A 25,021-nucleotide genomic window follows, 5' to 3' on the forward strand; every position below is an offset into this window, starting at 1 on the left:
GATATTTTTCTGCCTTGACCTACTGTCATCCCTGCCCGCCTCACAGAGGCCACTGGCTTTGAGTTGAGTTGTTTTGTTTTGTTGGGTTTTTTTTGCTTACACTGCAATAATGTTGATTTTCAAGAGCAATCTAGTAATTTAATTAAAACTATTTCTCACTCCTCAAAGACTGCGCACATTTTCCTCTGCTGGTTGGATTTATGTTTTTGTGATTCCCTTTCTTTCTGCAGGTGTTACAATTCAGGAATTAGCTCCTGGCTCGGAGACGGGGCAGGCAGCCATCCGTCTAGGAAACTCCTGCCAGGACTGTGCCGGGGATCAGAGGGTCAGTGTCTCTGCGAGCGCCGCTCGCTGCTGCCCAGCACAGCAAACCTGTTGTAGAAGGTCCTCCCAGACCACACGGGCCCAGGAATGGGAATTAAACTCATTTCAAAAGGACAGGAAAAACAGCCTGCAGGACAGCCAGAACTGTTTCTAACAGGGAGTTTGCAGATTATTCTAGCATCTATTTCTTAAGGAGAAAAGCAGGTCCCTTACGTGAGCATTATCGAACACGCATGTTCTGAGACAGCCCAGGTCAGCAGCAGCGTTAAGAGCATTTCAAGTGAGGACTAAAGCCCTTCTTGTTGGAAACAGCCAGATCCTGAGAGGTGCCGAGTGCCCTCTCGGTTTGGGCTGCTTGCAAGAGGTGGCGAGGGCACTCGGCGTCTCACAGGCAAAGGCAAACAGACCCACTGAATTCCAGATCCCTTGAAAAATAGCTTGATTTTCAGTAATTAAAAAAAAAAAAAAAGAAAACGTTTCCTCAACTCACATAATCTCCAATTAATTTAATCGACAAATTTCTATTTACGTTACAAAAGAGTTTAAGTCCACCAGGAAAATGGTGAAATTTGACAAAAGTTACATTCTAGCTGTTCAAGCAGAGCGTGTATCCGTACTGGGATCCAGTACATCTGTAATTCTTGCATAAACATTTCCAGACTCCTTGGGATTTTTCTGTTGTTGCTTGCATTTCATTTATTTTCTACGACTCGAAGCCAAACGCAATGACCCACACATTAAATATGCATTTAGAATAAAACTGCAAAATCTGATGGCTTTGTCAGCGTACGAACTGAAATAAAATATTTACATGGAATGTTGAGCTCCATTTACAGAGACAGTGTTTCAAATTACAGACGCAGTAATCTCCTTAGTAAATGATCACATTGACAAGATATTTAAAAACTTAACATCCCTTTTCAACCCTTGCATAAATATATAAAGTCTCACTAAATTCTTTTTTCTTTAAACAAGACAGCTATATTCTCTTTACAGATTAACGTGAAATAAGGGTTTCCTGTTTGAGTGCCACAGATGTGATGGTCTGAAGTCAGCAAGTTCCTACACACACTCTGTACTTACGAGACACACTCACAACACAACGCACAGGTGTCACTTGGTCTTTACAGACGTACTCATTTCCTGCATCTCAGTAGTAAATAAAGAAAAATACCAAATTATCTATATTAAAAATACATCATCTAATATACATCTGCTGACGCTGCCACATCAAATTTTAAAATGAGGTCTCCAACTGTGTCTGAGCAGTGACAAGGATACTTTTTACAGTGAAGTCTACGGCATTATTTTATTTTTGGGTGGAGACAAAATAGTTGTTACGCTACTACAAAGTATTACTACATACTAAACAATAAAAAGAATGAATCTCTTGCAACTGTTTCCCAGATCTCCAAAGTTTCCTCACTAATTGTTTGAAAATTTCTGATGGGAAAACTGTTCTAGAGGATGCCAAAAATGTTTGAAATCAATTTAAAAAAAAAAGTTACTCTCTACTTTGTTGCTATTCATATCACTTTGCCACTGATTTTACAGAAGATTAATCCCAAAGACTTTGAAGTTATATACACAGTAACTCACAGTTCCCCCAATTTAAATAAACATTCCCGTGAGTTTTCACGCATGCGTGAAAATATTTTCAATCCGTGCATGCTCACAGCAGAGAATTTCACAATTAAGCCACTGAATACGTCTTTCTTTCCATGACTACGTAAGTGCAAAGGAATACTAAAATCACTCTGTACATATAAGACAAGGTTCACGTCTAGAAAAGTAAAAACACTTATCTTGATACACAATTAAAACTACAATGTCTTCCTCATAAAAATGTTGGTCGCTTTTGCCTGTTTCAGTTCTCTCAAGCACTTAAGGGGTAATAACTTCCAAGTGCCGATGTGCTCTTTATGGGAGCAGTTATGCTTAAAACCATCAAAGTGCTGATCTCCAGTGTTAATTAGTATCTTCTGCAAACTCTCCGTTAAAAAAGCTTACCTTGGTCATACGCAGGTGAGGATAAAGAGGTGCTCGGTGGTTCTGTTACACTAGTATTACCTCACGGTATGGAGCACAGTAGGACTTTGGTTTAATCTGACTGATCTGCCCCAAAATCGTGGGCAGGAGGATTGAAGACACAGGAAAACCAGGCCAGTCCCAAGTGGATGTAGAGTGTACCTGCTGCTCAGGCAGAGCGAAGAAAGCCCTCCTACCAAGAAAACAGCCATCGAGTAAAGCCCAACCGTGCCCCATATTTAGATGCTGAGACAACAGCAGATTTTTGTCCATTTAAATCGTTATGAATGTAGCCAGCTGACAGGAACCCAGAAGGTCTCGGTCTCCAACGTGTCAAAAGTTGTTTTAAGCTCACTGTAAGCTGTAGCAAGGTCATCGTTGACTATCACTTTATCAAAAAGGTGGCCATACTGGCTCTCCATCACGTGGGCAGATCTAATCATTTCTTGAAAATCTTCTTCCTAGTCAGATCAGTGCAAGGCACAGTCAGCCCACAGCAACATCACATCAACTCATTCGGTGGTAAACACAAAGCTACTTGCTTATTTCTAATCTCATCAGGAGACGGAATCTGTACTTTTAATTCAAAAAAATTATAGAAACTACCATTACACATGATATCAGAGAGCATTCTCATGAGTAGACTTTGCTCAAGAGGCAATTCTTTCATCTCTCCCTTTGCAGTGACACAATTAGTCACTGCGTGGTAATTACCAAGACATTTTCCGTTAGCAGTACCAGTGGAAAATGTTTCTAGCTGTTTATTTTGATGATACATTTAAGGTTTCATTACTTACATCTCAGCTTGCTATTAGCATGCGATATATTACAGTGCAGCCTTTATTCTTTTAAGAGCTGGGTAGGAGCTGTCTTCCTATGCCCGGCTCAGCCCGGCTCAGTGCATTTCTCTTCATGTTTGGGGAGGGAACAAATCTTAGGAATTTCATTGTTTACTTAACTCTGAGAGATAAAACCCATCCTAACTAAGCAATGCCCTGAAGGCTGCTCTTAAGAATGAATCACAGAACCATAGACTAGTTTGGGTGGGAAGGGATCTTTAAAGGTCATCCAGTCCAACCCCCCCCCAAAATGGGCAGAAACATCTTCAACCAGATCAGGTTGCTCAGAGCCCCGTCCAACCCGACCTTGAATGTTTCCAGGGATGGGGCATGAACTCCTCTTACATTTTATATACCATAGAACATATTTTTATAGCACATTATTTCCAAATTATTTCAAATGCAAATTCTACACAGATACAGCCTGTGACTATATCCATGACCCAGTTTGAACCAAAAGCTAAAAAATCCTAAATAACATCTGAATGAGGGAAGGTGATACACACCATAAATGTAGATAAAAAGTCTAATGATGATCAGCTTTGCTTCAGCTTCAATTACAATATGATTTCATTATATTTCAAGGAAGTAAATAAGTTACTGTCGAGTAATCTGACCAATATTTTTTTCTGATTATTGGCAAAAAGCAGCATTTGTTACTTGCTTCAATTTTTCTCCTTCTTTCTTACAGTGTCCATTTTCCTATCAACTTTTAAAAAATTGTTTCTTGTGTCCACAAATATGGGCTTTTATTAAAGTAGCATTTACTTTTTTAATTCATGCTTTATATTTGGGCTTTCTTCTAAATGTAGACCAAATAATACACTTGATAAAACAAGGAAATTCTTATACTTAAATAGAAAACATCTAAGCCCACATGCAAATTTTTTTCAAGGAAATCCACAGCATTATTTCTCATAAAAATATACTTGCATTGTGGGGGTTCTTCAATGACACAAAACCAGGGGACCACGGAAATGTAAACACCCATGAGCACATAAACAATGAAAACACCATAGTAAATTTGCCATGTGAGAGAGGTTGGGAAATAAGAAGATATTATGTGTAAGCCCTGACAAGTACCGCTGATGAGATCCAGTGATCACCTTTTATTTTGAAGGTAAACCACTACAACAAAACTCTTAACAAGTTCTCATGTTTTACCGTGTCTATATATACTTACTGTAAAGGGTTTTGCAGTTCCCTTGTCATCTTTACTTGAAATAATCTTGGCATTTTTTCTGGTCTCTCTCAAACGGTCAAGTGACGGAGGCTTTATAAATATAACAAATGGTTTAAATTCATATGTCCGTAAGTGTTTCACTGTCTGGGAAGAGGAAAGGTTTTAATTAATTAGTTTGTTTTACACAATGGAATTTACCGTAATAAAAGAAACTCTCCACTAACCAAAATAAACCCATAAAGCACCTCTAGAAGGCTATCTTTCATTTACTGCCATCCCGCCCCGGTGACCGGCATTGATTCGCTAAGGAGAATTTTCATGTGAATAGTAAGAAAACTCCATTTCCACACCGGCTGCTGGGAAAGCCCCTTGGCCCAGCAAAGGAGGGCTTTGCACCGCAGTGCCATTGGCAGTGAGAGGATGGAGGGGAGGAAAAGTTCAACACATTTCAGCAGGAATAACACTTTCTGTACCCATGAAAAGTAGCGGGCAAAAGTGTCTGTGATACTCAGCCACAACAGGTATGATTATTTTTTTTTTCTTCAGTACTGTGCCTCCACCACATAACTCCTGCTGTTCACTCTTCCTGAGTCAGTCTAGTGATGCCGCATATGGAGTTAGAGATAGAGATAGTTAGAGATAGGTCTACAATTCAGATTGCGCACAGGGTGAAGCAGGGATGGGATGGCCAGCAGCTTTCTGTCCTCTTCACACTGCCAGGGCCCACAGGAAAACGCCGTGTCAGAGAGTGAGGTCTCAGTACAGCTCACAAGCCTGGGTCCCCGAGGGAATTTAGTGCTTCCCTGGAAAACAGGCTGTGCTGGACAGGCAGTGGTCTGGCAGAGCAGCCTGGTGATATCAGCCCCAGGAGCTCCTTCCCAGCTCCTCTCCTCCCCTGGCGCGGGGTCTGGCTTCCCCGACTGCTCCCCTGCTCGCGCAGCCCCTGCCCTGCTCCTCGGGCACAGCCCCACGGCCGAACCTGCCCCAGGAACTGTTCACAAGCTGCCAGGGTTGAGAAGTCACAGACTGGCCACCCTTGGAGAAGAAATACTTTGGCTGGGTTTAAACAAACTAGTCCAGCTCCTGGAAGCGCTGTGGTTATTAGGAGCATAAAAATTCCCAGTGGAGCTGTTCAGCAGGGGTGAAAGACAAGGTCAATGCAAGAACAAATGGTTTAGAGAGGAATGTTCTTAACAATTATCCAGCCAACAACACATCTAGTGCGTTCCTTGACTCGTGTCCACCCTGCATGGAAACCTTTTCCATGAACGGTCTGGTGAAACGTGTGAGAGAGTTGCTGGACTGGGTGGTAGCTCAAGCCGTTCTGAAACTGAAGTTTCAGAGAGAAATTCTAACCCAAACCAGCAGAAAGATGAATGGAAATATAGGAGCATTTTGTAATTAAATCTTTGGTATCATGCTGCAGGCTTTCAATTCACTTAATTACTGAGCTGAATACTTGCCAATGTGTATCGAAGTTTCCTTCCCCTCCTCCTCTCAGAGAGTCTTGCTGTGATAAAGGTACCCGGCAAGCCCACTCTACAGTCATTCAGCGTGGAATAAAATATACCTTTTTAGAAACAACTTTTTCCCTGGAATCCCAACATGCAATGTGGGGAACTACAAGAGTCCAAAAAACATGCTTACTTACATGAGGCTGCACATCCAACAAGCAAACTTTGTTTTTAGCTAGAACGGATCGGACGGAGTCTAAACTCGTACCATAGTAATTGTTCTTATACTCGCCGTACTCGATAAACCTGGGGCAGAAGGTGAAAACAAACGGAATCATTTCCATTTTCTCCAGAAAAAAACCAAACTTATCGGTTTGGTTGGTAAGATCTAATTCAGGAGCGAAAATATTTTACTTTACATGAGAGTTTTACCATGTTTTATAAAGGAACTGCTGTCAAGTACTTCAGCATGTCAATTTTAAGAAATCTTCTACTTTACCACTTTCAAATCAGTAACACCTGCTTGTGTTACAGCTAAAGAGAAAAAAGTACTGTAGTCCAACAGCCCACTAATGTTTTCCATCACCTCTTTTTCTGAACTAATGCAATGCAATAAAACAGTGGATAAGCTAAACAATAGAAACTACTGAAATTTCATTGCACACTACAGAGTATCCAAATTCTCTGTCTCAGAAGAGGAGGAGGAGCGACGATGGTGCTAATGGAACCAAGGCGGCTGGTTACGCGCTATAAAAGTACAAGCGCTATTTGCCAAAAAAGCAAAGCACAGTTTGAAGTTTCAATAAAACCCGCAGCTTTGTGTCTAATACACTTTTGCCCTCTGAAACACCGGGGCAGAATTTCAAGCTACGGTATTTTACAAGCTGCTGGAGAGCACGATGCTACCATTGTCTCCACTTTTGTTTAATTTCTGGCAGGTTTCCAGGCAGGGGCTTCACTGTAGATCTCTAAATTCAAAAGCAGAGGAAGTGCCTGGCCTGAAAGAGAGCAGAACTACGCAAACATTGACTCGGGCACGTTTGCAGCACTTCCCCGCCCCCCCCCCTCCTAGAGCTGCAAGGCTTTATTGCTATTGCAGATGATGCCCTGTGAAAAGAGTGCTCCCTCATCCTGAACACCTACAATATCAGTGTCTCCTTGATGAGCTGAAGTACCGGAAACATTTGCAAGCTCAGAAACAGTTGTGTTTGCACATACTGCTTTTTTTTTTTCCTTGGTGTTTTTGCCAGCTGCTTTGAACTCCTTAGATAGCAAAACGTAATTTTAACACATCTTCAAATCACTGCAACTTATATCCACTTTGACTTGTTATCTAAAATTACAAACAGCCCCATTTTATAACAAAGCCATTGTTTTAACTGCAGCTCTAGTTAAAATCTCTTCAACATACTTGTTATTCTGTACGTCTGTCTCAAACAAGTGCTTGGAAATGAAAATGTATTCGACACCGTCACTTTCCTGGCTTCTCCTTGGTCGGGTAGTGTCTGCAGTTTCATTAAATAAAAATAAATAAAAAAAAAAAACAGAAGGAAAAGATGCACAAAACAATATAATGCAAACCAGTTCAGGAAACACCGCAAAGCACACAGCCCTTGTGCAACACTCAGCGTAATGGTTCCCTCAGTTCTGACAAACATAAGGCTGCTCTGGATCTGGTAGGCGGCACACAAGCACATGACAGGATTGAGTTTTAAAAGGGTGCAGGAAAAAAACTACTGGACAAGTATCAGATTATCATTTTTATTAACTAGTGGAAAAATCCAATAAAACGAGGACAGCTGAATAATAAAAGGAGCAGCAGTCCATAACAATTACCCCAACCTTGCCACTTGTTAAACTTATTAGCATACGAGACCATAAAGGGAAACAAAGCTCACCAACCTGATTTATAAAATGTTATGTTCATTAACAACACTTGTAGCTATGGTATGTGCAGCATGATAATAAAAAAATGGGGTGCGAGTTTTATGTTTTAATGCTTTTCTTTTCTGGTGATCAAAAACAAACTCCTTTTTCTTTCAGTAGCCTTGTAGTATTTGCACTTCTTTCCTTCAAGTACGAGCTACAAAGGTTTTGTTTATAAATGAAAACCTCTTTGTGGGGTGGCCACTTATGGATAATGAACTCATCCGAAAGTCCTTTTTAATACAAGTTGTATGTTACAGCATCACACAGGAACGTACACGACCTGCCTGCAGAAACAGTCCTGAATGCCATTTGGTATCATGTCCCTCTTAGGTTGACATGAAGAGGAACACGTCCAAGACAAGAACCCCCAGTTCTCCCTCCAACTCCTGACTGACTGAATTTCAGGGAGAGGGGTTTCTTTACGTGTTTGTTTTAAATTATAACCACAAATTTGGAAGAGAAAAGAGAGAAGGCAGCTTGATGAATACTGGCAATTTTTAGAGAAATATTTTTGGGCAAATGATTGCATATGTTTCAGTGTGTTAAATATTTGGGAACATCTGGCTTATTTTGTTGTTGTTTTCAATACCCAGCTGAAGCAAATATGTGCAAATGAAATGACTTGCCAAAACCAAATGTATTCATTTTTCTACCTTATAAACTCATTCATATATGTATTTTATAGAATGCTTGTACTTTCAAAAATCCTGTGACAGTATTTCCCAAATGCAGAATGTTGGACACATATTTTTGAAGGATCCTCACAGGAGGCACAAGTACAAGTAGAAAGCAAAACAAGGAATAAAAATCTAACTAAAACTGCCAAGCTCTTAAAGAAACCCCAATAAAGTATTGTAGAAGTTAATATAGAACAATATTATTCAATGTTATACTAAGTAACGCCAGCTGGTCAGATAGGGGGAAAGAGGAAAAAAATCTCCAACTTTTCTAAAGCTAATCAAAGGGATTTAATTCATTTATTCACAGGATTAAACTGCTTATCATCAGTCTTCATTTTTCAGCCTGTCTAATATAGAAAGGCCATTTTGCTGAAAGCAAGCACTGGTAATAGCACGTTTCACTGCTTTACAGCCAAACTCAGGGTGCTCTTCAGCTGAGTTTCACTTACTAAACCTCACTAACATCAATCACGTTAAACTTGTACTAAAAGTCTACCGCAATGCCTCTGAGCCAAAATGTCCTATCTGTTTAATCAATGCTATTTAAAATACAACTGCAGCAGCACTTTTAAAAATTAGAAAAGTCATTTGGATGCCAAGCATGCATTTAGGGAACCGAATTTGAAAGTGCCTTAAGGTAATGCAATAATAAAGGATAATAATGCAGGTACAGCATTAGGAGAATGGAAGTGTATTTTTACTTACGTGGCACCGTTACCCCGTAATGCTGGGTGTCACTGATCAGCAATTTCCGTTTAAGTTCATTCAGTCCAACCCCTACAGGACCTGAAACAAAAAAAAAAAAATCATGCTGTTTCCCAACAACCAGTTCTCTCTCGTCCTCAGGTATAAGTACTCTCCGAGGTAAGACTACGCAGCATATAGCTATAATATATATTGGCTTTTAATCAGAGTCATTTGGAAACGCCCATGGTTATAGCCTCTCCTAGAATATACAGCGCTGACAAAGTTCAGGGGATGTAGTTGGCAGTTATTCTGCTCTGACTTTACTACTGAGGAAAAATCAGTGTAGGAGTTGACAGCAAAGCTAACTTCCTTTTCTCCAGCAGCTGCCCGCAGTACGCACCTATCTCCATCCTCAGCCCTGCTACAGACCCCCGCACCCTAACCTGCAGCTTTCCAGCACAAAAACTGGCTTGTCTCTTCATTTTGCCGGAACATCCCCAACTCACACACTTGAGGACCCCAGCTGGCAAGCGCAAAGTCCCTCTGAAGCCTCTGCACTCCATGTGTCACCATGGCCTTCTCCTTACTCCCTCCACTTGCTGCATCCCTTGTCTGCGCTAGACTCCCCCAAGGAGCCCCGCTCCCACCTTCTCCCCATGCCCTGGGGGCACTGGGCTCCTTCCAGGCCCGGCTGCAGGCAGGAATCCGTCCGGCTCTAGCTGTCACCTTACGACTGGGCCAGGGTGACATGGCACAGGGAGAGGAAGGAAGGGCGGCACTCCCCAGGTCACAACCCCTTTGGGATGTTTGGGTTTCTTTCTTTCTTGTTGATTTCCTTTTAAACTATGCTTGTCTCCTGCCTGCTGTCTGAACTGGTCCAAAGCAAATGTTTCCTTCTTCAAGCAGCTGCCAAAAAAAGACCACTCTTGGAAAGAGGATGGCAGGAAGAAACAAAGACTGCATGGAATTTTTTTGATGCGTCTCCTCCACCTCCATTTGTCTACTGCTGTCCTAGAAGCTACTGAGCTTCCTTCTTGTTTCTCAGGTTGTCCCTAACTCTCAGCCATTTGCCAGTGGTGCTCTAGGTCTCAGTGAGGCTGCTCTGTCCTGTCAGGCCTCAAAGGTACCACAGGGCAATCGCTGCTTGTCGCCAGCAGCCCTTTGGGCAGGGCTCCAGCCTGCCCGGCCCCTTCAGTGGTGGGACCATGGTGTCGCGTGGGTGTGGGTGGAGGGAGCTCAGCTCTGCGTGCTCGTGCTTCTTATATATAAAGAAGCCACAGTGCAGCGGCTTCATTTCTGCAGAGCCAGGTCAACAGCAGAGCGAGTCACTGAAACTGTATCCCAAATAATAATAAGGATAATGCAGGGATACACAAGGATAATACATGTGGTTTTAAGGAAAATTCTTGCTCATCTAGTAAAAGCGATAAATTAATGCCTGGAGTGCTTTTTAACAGAGACATTTTAGACATCAGAAATACAAAACCTAACGAACATTTTAATGAAAGGGTGATGTGCTGGTTAATTACTAGTGAGAGTCTGGTATCAAAAAGCAGAGACTGATGCTTCAGCACCTTCAGGTGCCTATTTGTAAAAACGACTATTCACCCCGTCTGGAGTTAGAAACACGTAATGATGGAAAGCAAGTGCTTGCTAGTTTGCTACTAGCCCCAGACTGTGGTCTCTCTATAAAATCTTAGGGTTTCTGCATTTATAATTTGTATATGTTTACATAAGTTAAATACACAACTACATTTCAAGTTCCATCTCTGACCTGCCTGTAAATTAATCTATCAGTATGTATAAATGTTTATTTAATATGGTGTACAGCAGCCTCTACTGGTGCGTATCTGCAGAGGAAAGCAATGTGTCATGTAGATAATGGCATGAATTTTGTTCTTATTTTTTTTTAAAAGCATTTTTCCTTTTTTAATAGTATAGCTATTTAAGGCAAATATGGATTTTTATAGGAAAAACAATTAAAATTCTCAATATATCCTAGCAAAGTAGAATGAAACTGAAGTGGAATTCAATTAAAAAAAAAACCACCACAAAACATTGTCTTCCTTTCAAGCAAAAGATTTCCCCCACCAAATCTACACAAATGTTATTTCCTCCATCTACACATTGTCGAATCAACATTATGCTTTTAGCTCTATTTATATATATATGGAATCCAGGCTTCCTGTGACAGATGCTTTGGAAACTTAGATTAAATCTGTTTCCAGACCACAACCTTACTATTACTCTGTCTCCCCTTTTAGATTACTGCTTAAAAATCATCTTTAAATTTAACTACTGGAAGGTGTAGATTCTTTTTCAGTTCTGTCTTCACAGAGTTCTCATAACTGTAGCATATGGATGCTGAAGGCTGATTCCTAATTAGCAATGCCATCCATTATGCTGGTTTTTACACTATATCTCCCAAGTGTAATGTACACTTCTATTCTGAATATTCTTTTCATTTTGATGCAACAGAGAAAGATGCCAGTTTCTACTAATTATGAAGCTGAACATGATTTGAACTCAAGAAGAGAATAAAGGACCAGGATTGAGAAGGACAATCCAGATTCTTATAGTAAAATGCCAGGTATGTGGGATCCATCACTGTAGCATAGTTTTGGGTTACTATAAATCACCCCAGGCACCAATATTTAGAGTTACAGTGACAGATTTAGAGATATTTTGCTTATTGATTTTTTTTAAGGAACATTTATGTTGCTTACTGTTGCATGTTGAGTCACATAAGTAATGGTCAAATCTTGCACAAATGGGCTGTATTCCCTACCTCACTTTATTGAGGGTCACTTGCAGAACTAAACCACCAATCATTAAAACCTGCATTCAATGTTGCACCATTCAGACATGTCTGAAGAAAACTTAAAAAACTGATGTAAGTTCACGTCTCAGGAGGGTTAACCCAACCAGCCATTCTTCACCCATAGATACACACTGACTTCCCAGGAGTCTATTTGAAAGGAAAAAAAAAAAGAAGTGGTAGAAGTGGTCTTTCAAAAAAGGAGTCAGGTGACAACATTCCCACTGGGATCATAGAGACCCTGTATAAAACATGGCTTGACCGAGGTTCCGTGGCTCAGTTACTCCTTCTCTAGCACAACTGACCACTATAATGCAACGACTGCACACGCATGTCCAACTGTAGCTTGACGAGATACGCGGTAGGAAAGCAGAAACTCACATGTTTGTGTTACAGTAAATTACAACTAGCAGTGGGAGTGTACTTCTAGATTAGCTGTTCACTGAAGCAGGATCGGTGATTCTATACTGCTGTTCTCAGGGGCAAGGCTAGCCAATATGTTGCAGCCTGTGTATGCATTCCTGAGCCATGCTGACCAACCAATGCCTTTGACCAGGAAGGTTTAATGAAGATAACAATTCTAGGTCTCTTTTGTCATTGTTCAGATGATTTACTTGAAGTATTAAGGCCACGGTAGTCCATTACTTGAACTACTGCTGTACATCTATTAAGTCTCTGCAAGCCACTACTGAACATGTGTTAAAGGTGAGTCAGGAGATGTAGAAAGCTAGGAGCCACTTCCATTTCATCCTCCCTGCTCCGAGACAGACCTAGCTTCCACATAGCTCCTCCATGACAAAACCAGAGGTGATGGATTTTTGAAAAAAAATATAAGCAATATAACAATAGAGAACTTTTCCAGTCCTAGATTCCTTTTCTTCACAGCGGTGACCAGAAGGACACCATCGTGGGGAGTACTGGCAGCCTAATTCAGAGACAGAGAGCCTTTTCCGATTGTCTCACACACCAATAATAACTGCTCCTTTGTGGTTACACACCTCTGCTCCTTCCTTCCACCAGTGCCCACTCGGGACAGACACATCACCGTGGGCGACAGCAGCTCTCGAAAGGCTTTGTGTGCTCCTGGTGATAACGCCGCACGCACACACCTGCACGCATTCTGGGGGACACACTCCTGGTTTGTTACTGCTGACCTTGCTTTATCCCAGCAGTGCCCCTTGAGAAAGCTCTGAGTTAGCTGATACTACACCGAGTAAAGTTATATTATGTGGCACATCCATTCTGACTCAAGAAACAAAATGTGTGCTAGTCTGGCCCTCACAGTTACTGAAGCAGAAGCCTTTGTGAGCAGGACTTCATTAATGTAAATGAAAATTCTAGTGTCTAAGTAATTAATTTCATATTAAAATACTCTGCCTGATAGGGCTGCAAGGTATCATGCTTAGGATACAGGAAATATTTCTGAAGAAAGACTTCAAGGATTTGTTGGCAGCCTGGACAGTAAGTTACCAGAAGGCGGCTGGTGACATGACACTGGATAATTTTGTTTTTAGCAGACTCATCACATTTGTAACAACTAAAAGCACGGCAGAAGCATCTGTATGATTACTGCTTCAGATGATCTGTTATTTTAGCCCCAGGGATATGCAGGACTTTATTCATGAGCCTACATTTGCAGACAAGGTAAAAATCTTTACAAACTAATACATCTAGCTGAACCTGTGATAGTATCTATCACACTACAGGGCGCTAAAAATTACTGTGTATGCAATTTGCATTCTTTAAATTAGATTAGACCAATTTAAAATGAAGCAAAAAGAAATTTCCACTTCAAAGTTGTCAAACTCCCTCCCCCTAAAAAAGGGCAAAACAAACCCTAAAAGCCCTTCCAACAGTAAATTATACATTTAGGCCTAGCAAAACACAACAGACATTGAATGTCCCCACCAATTACAGCTATAAATTAATTATCTGTCCCTTTGTTCCCTGGTACTAAGATCCAAATTATGTTTGAGGGATTATATTGAATGCTGCTACTGGCACACAAAAAGCTTTTTAAACGTGTTCGCTTCTACTATACCTGTGTTGCTCAGCTCTGCTAGTTTTTCCACATTTTGCCCAAGACATTTTTTATGGTATTGGCCAGACTTAAGCTGCTCTTAATATCCAGAGAAAAACACTAGAATTACTGAAGTCTGCAATAAATTTCTAAACTGCTTTTGTTACTGAAAAAGCACACTTTCTTCATTTGATTTATTACAACAAAAATCAAATGAAATCTCTAGGTATTCCTTAGATCAGCCATATGCAATTTGTTATAAAAAGTCTACTTATCACACTTTTGCACTGCACTCTGTTGATGTAAGTGTAAAATCAACTCAACCATGTTATTACTTGTTGTATATAGCCCACAATCTCACAGTGATCACACTAGTAGGTGGCTGAATTTTAGTGCTCGAGAGTGACAAAACTGTTTATTAAAAACTAAATTTAACGTTCCCTTGGATATGAGTGATATAAAAACACAGCTACTCAACAGTTCATAACAGTCCCTGATAGAGGGTCATATTTCTCTGCTCTGCTGCTTTCAGAACGGAGGAAACTTTACTAATGAAGCATCAACCTATGTTCTACTGCAAAAGAAACAATAAGCAATAAGACATTACCCATTGGCAACAATGGTTATTCACTAGTCATTGGTACCCCAAAGGTTACCTCTGAAAAATTAAAGATCATGTACTTTCTCTTTTTTTAGGAGACTGAAGTGTGATGCATTTTGGTTAGATAATAAATGCTGTGGGGAACCCATGGCAGCAATAGATCATAGAAGAACAGAAAGCTGACTAAGGATGACATCTTGAGTCTTCTGCAGCTATGTTTACATCTGGTTTTGGCCTACAGAAGTCCACCTCTCATCCACCTTTCTCTCTATTGTCTATTTACCGATTCTAACACAGTAGATGGCGGCTTTGTTTCTTTCCGCTGTCTTGGCTGACCACAGGTATTTATTTTGTTCTTTTATTCTTCTTTTTTTTTTTTTTTCCACATAGATAATTGATTTATCTCTAAGAGCAGAACCCCAACCTAATTCTTTTGAGTTTTAGTACAGCTTGACTGCCAGGAGCAGACTAGTAACCATGGTAGCTATATTTTAATGTCATCTCCTTTTGTTTTAGCAAGGCTTTAAACGTGGTCTCCTAGAGCATTCTTATAGGCAAGTTGGGACATGCTGTCTAGGTGGGTGGACTACTAGATAGGTGAAAAACTGGATGAATGATCACTTTCAAAGTGTAAGAGTTATTGGTCTATACTTTACTGGGTGAGTCGTTACAAGTGGAGTTCCTCAGGGGTCTACCCTGAGGAACATACTCTGTTTAATATCTGTATCAATAACCTGGAGGAGGACAGAGAATGGGCCCTCATCAAGTTTGCAGATGCCAAAACGGGTGATGCAAGTGACTTGCTCAAGGCCCGGGTTTCCATTCAGAGGGACCTTGATATGCTACAGGCATGGGCTGGCAGGACTTTGTATTTGTCCTCATCAAATTTCACAAAGTCCTGCATCACGGATAGACTAAGCCTCGGGGCAGTACAGGCTGGAGACTGACTGGCTGGGGAGCAGCCTGGATGAAAAGGACCTAGGGGGGGTCTAGGTGGGCTGTGAGCACGAGTCCATAGCGCACACTGGCAGCGGCGAAGGCTAACAGAAGACTGGGCTGTATCAACAGGAGCCTAACCTGTAGACGGAGGGTAATGATTCTTCCCATTTACTCAGCACTCATTAGACCCTGTGAGGAATACTCTGTCCACTTTGCACTACAAGGTAGATGTTGATAAACTGGAGCAAAGCCAGCAGAGGGCCTCCAAGATGGTCAGGAGCTAAAGCAATGACCTGTGAGGAGAAACTGAGGGAACTGGGCTTGTCTAGCTCAGAGAAGAGATGGCTTCAGGGGGACCCACCAGCATCCTTCTGATGCCCATTGAGAAGATGGAGGTCACCTCTTTACTGAGGTGTGTGGTGGGAAGACAAGAGAAGACATGGTGGGAAAACATGTTCCCAAAGTTGCTGTCATCATCAACCTGCTCTAAATTCAGTGTTAATCCTGCTGAGTGGGAGGCTGGACCAGGTGACCTCCTGAAATCCCTTTCAATCTAAATGATTTTATGGTAAGCATTGTGCTAATCAGCAGTCCTCTGTTTTACCCCGTCAAAAATAAAGCAAGCAACTTACCAACCAAAACAACAAGCCTGTATTTGTCATTAGGTTGTCGTCTATATTTTGCAACTTCTTCATATGTTGGGATATCTGCTGTATCATACTGATCACTCTTCTTGCATTCATACATAGATTTGTTTGTTTTTTTATCTTTTCTGCTAAGACGAAAGCTTCTTCTAAAACCAGCTGCAATAAGAACAGGATTTTTTCAAAATAAGAAAATAAGTCGTCTCAAAGTACTTGAAAACAGTTTCTTCCAAACATTTGGGGATTGGTGCATGGAATAAAAAAATATATTATATGTTTAGTAACCCAGGTCATTAGAATGATATTTTCCCACAGTTTTAAACTATATCAGGTGCCTATTTAAACTGCAAAATTAAGATTACCAATAAATTTATAACAGTTGCAACAACAAGCTATAAAATATAATAAGTTGTTAACATATTTAGATAATTCGAGTGTCTTACACATTAGTATATATACACAAGAAATTCATGCAATCTGGACTCTCATACCACACTTAATGCATTTCTATTAAATCATAGTGGCACACAGACATCAAATACAACATATGGTAGTAACACATCTGGTGTTGAAAGGGTTAATGAGAATTCACTCCTTGAACAATTTTTTTTTGCTTAGCTCCATGCTGGTAGCATAAAGGAAGCACACAAAATCTTTCCCCAAAAATGTTTAAAAGTAAAACCAAACACTGTTAGTTAAATTCCAAACCACAATGACACATCTTAGACAATGCAGTACCCATATTATGGATATGTTGGCATGAAATTAAAAGTTAGTGTTCCTATTAAATTTGCATTTGCAATTGCATCAACAGTGTGATATCTACAGTGCCTATCTAGAAACTGGAAATTTCACATAGCTTTTAAGTACTCTCGAAGGAGATAATCATAGGCAATTTCAAGCAGAACAGCACAAAAACCCCCTTCTACAGTATATGTTAAAAAACAATTTACTCCTCTGTTAACGATTACCTTACAGTTTTTCAAATAAATCCTCATTGTATTACATTTTACTAGTATCTCTGTGGCACCACTTTTTTTTCTAGAAGGAACTACAGGAAGGGCTGCAAAGAAGGACTGCAAAGCTTATTTCATTATTTGGGGGTAATAAAGTAAAACATAAACTACACTTTAAATACTGGAAAAATCCCAACACCCTTCCCTCTCCTCGCCCCCGAACATTTCATAAGACAGTAAACACGTGTAAACTTTTAGTGACCCCAGATTTTTCAGCAATATGTTTTCATAAACTTGTAAAAGCACTTAGGTTTAGGTGTTTGAGAAGTAATCACATTACAATTTTTTCTTCAAAGGTAGTATCTGGCAAATTCAAGACTCAGTTCTGCAAATATTTATAACCAGATCTGAAGTGAAATCCTACAAGGCTTAGTTACAGGCTTAGCATTTTGCACACACAGAGTTCCATTTAGCATAAACCTTTGCAGAACCTGGATCACGGAGGATGTTAACCAAGTCATTTTACTGATGTGAGCCCCTGTACTTATAGGAATCTACAACACATGCATACACACAAAAAGGGAAGAAAAATTTCTTTGAGAATACAGTGATGCTGACCCATTCACATTCAAAATTTGAATAAGTAAAATAAAAATCAACAAAAAAGAAGAGCTTGCATCCTCAAACCAGGACAACAGAAAAGGATGGTGACATTTCCATTCTCCAATGAGAAGGCCATGGGCTGAGATAGAAAAGAGACCAAAACGTGAGATACGAAAACATAATGAAATAAACTGAGTTACGTTATTTTATTATTTAAAAAACACCAACACTGAAGTGACTGCAGTCAGGAAAGCCCTGTTGGGGTGGTGGTAGCTGTGAGCGCGCGCACCCAAGGGAGGGCCCGGGAGAGCTTGTCTGAACTTGGGTGAAGTCCGCCATGACATGAGGATGGTTTCTTGCTACTTAACTACACCTGACCGTATAGACAGTTATATAAAGAAAGGTTAAAAGTAACATTGGCAGTACAGACACATGAAGTGACTCACAAGTTTCCTGAGGCCTCATTGAAAAGGCTCCAGATTAAAATAAACCCCCATGAGTTGCCCTAAAAGTAAGCTGAAAATGGTTCTGATTTTTTTAATGTATGACCATTTTATGAGGAAAAAAAAGAGAAGAAAGAAAAAGACAGAATAATTCTTCACTATTCACTACTAAATGGTTTACAGAATAAAGAGCTTTGTCACAAAAACCAGAATCCACATATCCAGAAAAGGTAAAAAGTAAGGGTAGCGACCAAATGAAGCTAAACCAACCGTCTCCTTTCCAGTTTGGTGCTGACCTTACAAAAACCAAGAGCTCTGGGCCTCTGCATAGCTGTCTCAGAGCACCATTACCAACAACTGCTTAACCTCGGCTTACATGTCCAAGTGTGGAATCTTTAGGAAAAATATCCTTTCTGCAAAATCTTCATATCAATTCAATCTCTGGTGTTGGATTTTAGTAAGACCATTTGTAACTTGTTCCTCTTTTCTCCATCCACTTTATTAAGATTCCATTACCAAACTACCCGGTGGTGGGTTACTTAAGAATTTTCATTCCTTCTTCTCTTAAAAGAGGGAAAAAAAACAGGTGTGGGGTTGGGGTTTGTTTTTTTTTTTTTTGTATCAAACAGGAGAAAATCTTTCAGTGCTGTCTTCAGGTTGATTCACCCCTTGTCACTTCTACACGCTGCATATAGAGCATCACAAAGACTTGGCTGATACGGTTCCATTGCTAACATGGGTTTTCTCAATTAAAACAGTTGATAATCTGTAACTGAAACTCACTGGTAAAATGAAAATAGTAATCTTGTCCTGTGTATTAAGAAGGTTCAATAACAAGTTCACCCAGGACTTAGACATTACAGAAAAGCTATTATAAAAAGAAGAAACACATGAGCCAGAGATAACGAAGCAGATTTGCAGTGTGGCTGATTTCTCCGCAGTGCGCTGGTGAAGACGCTCTGTAAAACTAGTGAATATTAAAAACCTGTGAGACACCGATTGCTTTGGCACTTTAAGACTATTGTCAATTTGAAAGTTGTTTTAACTGTTCCTCAAAGCACATCTGAATAGCCCTATAGAGAAACCCAGAAAGCTTGCTTTTAGCAGCTTTCAAAACCAAGGGAAACGCACAGTACAGAGAGAAAGGATGAGACTGTTTCAAACATTTTCAACGTTTTTATGATACTGCTACTGCATTCCTGGAAACATGATTCTCCCTTTCTCACATCTGCCATCATATATCCTTACATATGCAGCTTAACTTTACTACCTTCAGAAGCTATTTTATAAAGAACTGTTAATAAATATTTTTATTGAACTCTGCATTTATAATTGCATTATAAGTTGGGCAGCTATGACTGTGCAAAAAGATTAAGCTGAACTGAAAGAACATCATACTTGCAAGGAATAAAAACATTTATGAACAGGCAAAAATATCCTGCTAATGTTTGCATACTACAGTTTAGGAAAGATAAAAATAAACTTCATATATTTAAATTAACAATAAAGCATTATTAAAAATCTAGTGAAAATCACTATGGAAAAACAAAACCAATACTGATATGCAATAGAAAAATAAAGTTTCTAGAAAATGATTAAGCTTGAAAGTAAATTCCCATAAAAAACAAAGGGGAAAAGCATTGCTTGCCCAGAATATTTGATAATGTAAACCTCAATGAATATGAAAGCAGCTGCAGGGTATACTGTCTGTGGAATATGGATATCAGCAGAGATTAACCTGTTGCCAAGTATGCAGACTATAAAATAAAAGGAGAAAATTCTGTCACTAAAGCAACATAAAATTCTGAACACTGAGAAGCTTGCACCAGCTCCCTGGGTTCAGCTACACGACGAGAAACCTATGAACATGCAAACCCATAAACTACTGCTGGAATGTAACAGTTTGGTGAAATAAGAACAGCCGCTGGGAAGAAAATATGAAGAACAAATGTTCCCAAACTACAAATGTCTCCAAACCTTATAACACTTCTCAACATGAAATAAAAATCAAAGGCTGGTACTAATAAACTTAATTAAGGCCCAACGACAATCCAAGAGAACCTACTTATATCTCTAAGAAATAAAGAATGAAAAAAAAACCTAGCAGAAAAGCGTGATTCTTTTAACCACTAGCAATACACATTTGGTCATCTCGGAACAGCATCCTTATGTTTACACAGAGAAATCCACTTGGACCTCACCCAGAAATCCAAACTGAAAACAGGCAATGCATCAACCTGTCTCTCCTAAAATATTTTAAAAGGATGCTGATGTAAAAAGCTGTACTTACTTAGATTTAGTTATATAATTCTAAAGAAGGAGAGAACAAAAGATTGCAACTATGTTGTATGATTTTAAATCCAAATATATTCAGGAAAGTAGAAAGTTAATTTATCAAATTTAGAGAAATTACACTAACAGGAAATATTATAATTTAAATTCACCTACGCTTCATATATTGACCAGTAAGGCTCCACATTACTATGAAGCACTTACACATGCTTTTGTTCATTTTCATTGATTAAAACAAGTGCTTAAGTATGTGTTTAAATTATGTATACTCTTTGCTGAATTTAGTCTAATCTTACAGAACAGAAATTTTATAGTGAATAAATGCTGTTTATTTCTAAATGCATTTGCAAGTACTTTTTGTATTCACATTACCAACAAAAGCAAGTTTAATACCACAGTCATTATCTAGGTTTGTATGAATACAGTATTTTTAGTAGATATTTCTGGATTTTTCTTTCCCCTCAAATATTGGGGTTTTTTATACTGGCTCATATGCCGAGTATTTCTATTGTTACACAGGAATTGCACAAACACAGAGCAGACTTCTTACTCTGCTTGCTTCTGGACTGATTCCCAGCTTGCACATTTAGACAGGGTTAATAAAAATTTAGATTATGTCTGGATTTTTAAGACAAAATTGAGAATAGTAAACAGATGATATTCATCTATATTTACTGTATGTTCATAAAGGTTCAAGTAATGTAACTAGAATTTAAGCTTGGCAAAGGCAAACTCCTAATGTTCTCTCCAGCAATTCCTCAGGAAATTACTGCAGAAACATACAATACTATACTGTGACTTAAATATTAGAATTCGGTGAAAAATCATGAAATTTATCGGAGTCACTTTAGAGGGGAGGGTTCAAATTAATAGCAGCATAACCTCAGACATAAAAAGATCTGGCCCCGGATAGTACAGACATTCTGCTTTCCGAAAGCTGCCTCGTCTGTTGCTCTTCGCGACCACCTTGTGTGTGTCTGAAGTACATACCCTTTCAGAGAGGGTCAGATGTTCACAGAATATCCTGGATCACAGATTGAAATGCCAACAAATACAGAGCCCTAAACCCATAAAGAGCCATAAAATACATTGAAAAGTCATGAATTGATATTCGAATTGTAGTTCACTTGATGTGATTACATACTATCAAAAGCAGCATGAAACATGACTTAGTCATTTTGGTTTTAGGAAGTAACCAGTGTATCCATACTATGAAAAATGTTTCTAGAATTCAGACACACAAACTATTTATCATACTTCAACTTACCTCATACTAACTGCTTGCATGTGTGAATACAACCTGCTGTAAATGCACGGTACAATGGGTCAACTCCTTCATCAACGGTTAAGCCAATTCAGACTCCTTTGCTCTTGTAACAGGTTACAACATATAAACAGGCATTTAATTGGGTGTCACTAAAACCCCCTGAACTTGTTGGTGTGACCCAAGCCCTTCAGTGACAATGTTTTAGGTCTTGCTTTCAGTGGATTATGTTTAGTGAAGACTTTGTGTTACAATAATGAAGAGACTTGCCTAGAAATTCTTAGTTACTTAGTAATCAAGGGGTGCCATAAATGTCTGTCATCTTTCAAGAATCTGCGCATTCAGAAAAATTGAGACACTCAGGATTCACTCCAAAAAACAGTACTGCAAAACACAGGGGGACATCCAGAATGAGCTGTTTTCAAAAATCAGACATATTTGCTTTCCCACTCTCAAAAAAACAACAGCCAGGGAATAAAAGTAACTTTGAAGGCCTTCACTGAAGGAATATATAGTCAGACCAGTGGAAAAGAAAGAGGCCCCAGGTAGACTGCAACAGTTAGATATGGTATTGACTTCCCTGTACCTAACACAGGGTTTATAGAGTGTCTTTGCCTAAAACTCTCTTACCTTATACATTATCTGAGTTTTATATCTTGCACAGCACATAGGTAAATGTTTTGTGTCCTCCCTGCAGCTGGTCAACAAGTTTTATTCAAATTATTACACGTTAGGCAGTGGCATTTGTCCAGCCCAGAAAGTTATTCCACAGTAGTTTATTCCTTGAGAAAATACAACTGAAAAATAATTTAGGAGGAAAGCAACCCTAAATGTGTCTGCAAAGGATTTTTGTGAAGCAAGACGACAGTGGAGTTCGTAAGACAGTTTGAATTACAAATCACTGTGTCCTGTTACCATGTGCAAAAGAATGGCAACATCAGCTTTCAAAAGCCTACCTGCTTGATCTTGAGAAGATAATTTTTAATAAACGATTCTTAGTGACGAGCTCCAAGGAACCTCTAATTTCCACACCAAATAGCTAATTATTCACAACCAGTGGATATACTTGTGTCCTTACCCCCAAACTGCTCCTAACCTTTGACAAGTCTTTTTTTTCTCCCTGTTCTGTCTTCTGGCTCTCCTCTCCAGCACCTCACTTCCAACAGCAAAGACCCACCGTGAGAAGGCTGAAGGTACCATCTCTGGACTGATTGCTGCACTCCACCGTGTGGAACCTCTCAAGATAAACCATTGCCTGCACTGTACTTTGATAATTTTTGTAAAGTTTTGCGTAGGTAAACTACATTCCATCTTGATTTTTTGTTCTTTGCACCTGGGACAACAGTAGGTTCTTCCACAAGACATCTCATCTCCCTCCAAGACGATCAAACCTTTTTGGCAACTGCAGACCAAAATGTTTCACTGCAAGGGCTACAGCACCAAGAAAAGGTAGATTCTCTTTTGCCACATTCATTCTCAAATACAGCATCAGCCCACTGATACGGTTGCAAAACCACGATAGTCTGATCTGGAGAATTCATGCAATCTGTATTTGCAGACAGAAAGAGGGGAAATTGGGGAGGAGCGGGAAAAAGGGTAATTTCTGTTTCAAAGAGAAGATTTGATAAGGAAAATGCAGTTCGTCTGGAATCACATCCAAAGTATCATTTTCTAAGCATACTTCAATCTCTCAATACAATTACGATTCAACCTTAATTTAGTTGATTAACTAACAAAGGTAAGAAGTTTATTTTCAGCACGATCAGATAACTACTAGTTCCACAAATACATGATGAAATTATACCACGCTAAGGTTTTGGAAAGAGGCCAAAGTTCTTTCAGTTATATAGATTTTGTGTTCCTGGTGTAGTTTATATACCACATTTTAAAACAGCATAGTGCAATATGAAAACCATCTCTAATTTACAGTAGTGGTCTAGGGTGTTTCAGTGAGTCCAGTGGCTTGGACGTACTAAAGCACTTTGACAAGTTTCTTCCCATTCCTCTTGTAGTAGGAGGATGAAAGCCTTGGGAAAAGGGCTGGTTGCCACAAAATCTGCTCCAGCCAGCCTTCAGCTGGCAGGAATTCTGGACAGTTTCAACTAAAATATTTTTATATAGCTTTTAAAATGGCACAAATTAAAAAGTTGAAACATATCATGGAACATTCACCTTTTTTAAATGTTACTTTTGTTTGAAATTTGGGATCTGGAAGCCGAATCCAAAGGATTCCTTCCCCTCTTCTTCCCCCGCCCCACAATGATACATTGAGCTCAAACTAGCTTTAAAGCTAAATTTAAGCTATTGAGTTATTATGATATATTTTGTAATGTGGAAAAAGAACTGTTGCCTGCAAATTTGCTCCGTACTCTCACTGAATCCTCCCCCAATTGTTAGATAGATGTGTACAAAGAAAGTTTAAGCAAAACTTACATAAAACCTTGAAAATATGTCTTTAAAGACTTACTCAAACTTTTCACGATACAGTAACCTTTTTGTTTCATTAGACACATTGCTTCCTTAATGTACTTCAAAAGTCAACTTTATTCCCAAATTTATGTGTATATATATATTTTGACTTAAAAATCAACCAGTATTTTAGTAGCTTAAGTTTAACCAGATAAAGGCATATACTACATAAACCCTTTATGTCAAATCCAATGAGCCATTTTTAAAACCTCAATATTCATGCTTTTCTCATGCAGAGTAAGGACATTTATATGCAGATTACCCCCAAAAGCAAAGTGGACACAGTAGTTCCAGGGAAAAGAAGCTGAAAGAAAGGAAGAAATTGTCTTTTGTAACCAATTGCTCACCTAGATAGGATCCACTGTTGTGACCAGCACATTCAGCATCTTCTGGACGAAGGGTAAAAGCATACAGAATAAGAGCCAAGAAATAAAGCAGAATAGTTAGAAGCCCAGCAAAAAATACAGAAGAAATTACTTAAAAAATGACAACTGTACAAAGCATAGCATTAAAAAGCCTCAGATAAGCCATTTTCTTAAAAACATAAAACAACATTTATTGTTTTATATTTTAGCTGGAGATATTCTGGAACTTTGCAGCATGCACACTGATCTTTTTACCTTTTCAAGCAAAAATTGTGACGACAGCAAACATTCTAAAAAGAATTCTAACAGTGTATTATTCACACTTTATCAGTTAATAGAAAATATGATGCCACTTAAAAGAAAGCAAAACGTATTTGATGTAAATCAAGCTTTTTTCGTAAATTATACATTATCAGACTTTAGCTTTAAGTTTTGGCTCACTGGATTAGACAGAAAGGTTTTTGATCAAAAACACATCCTCCC

General features: G+C 39.2%; 1 protein-coding gene across 1 annotated transcript in view; it reads right to left on the reverse strand.

Annotated features, from left to right (window-relative positions):
• Positions 1-2,633: 2,633 nt before the first annotated feature.
• MPP7 (MAGUK p55 scaffold protein 7) overlaps positions 2,634-25,021 on the reverse strand; it is a 112,821-nt gene continuing 90,433 nt past the window's right edge. The window contains exons 13-19 of the mRNA XM_074157630.1: positions 24,521-24,562; positions 16,135-16,305; positions 9,143-9,223; positions 7,240-7,333; positions 6,026-6,134; positions 4,375-4,518; positions 2,634-2,813 (exon numbers count right to left, since the gene is read on the reverse strand). Coding sequence (XP_074013731.1) covers positions 2,634-2,813; positions 4,375-4,518; positions 6,026-6,134; positions 7,240-7,333; positions 9,143-9,223; positions 16,135-16,305; positions 24,521-24,562 — 821 coding nt within the window. The remainder of the gene's footprint in view (positions 2,814-4,374; positions 4,519-6,025; positions 6,135-7,239; positions 7,334-9,142; positions 9,224-16,134; positions 16,306-24,520; positions 24,563-25,021) is intronic.

Source organism: Numenius arquata, chromosome 12 (genome assembly GCF_964106895.1).
Source record: "Numenius arquata chromosome 12, bNumArq3.hap1.1, whole genome shotgun sequence".
Lineage (NCBI taxonomy): Eukaryota > Metazoa > Chordata > Aves > Charadriiformes > Scolopacidae > Numenius > Numenius arquata.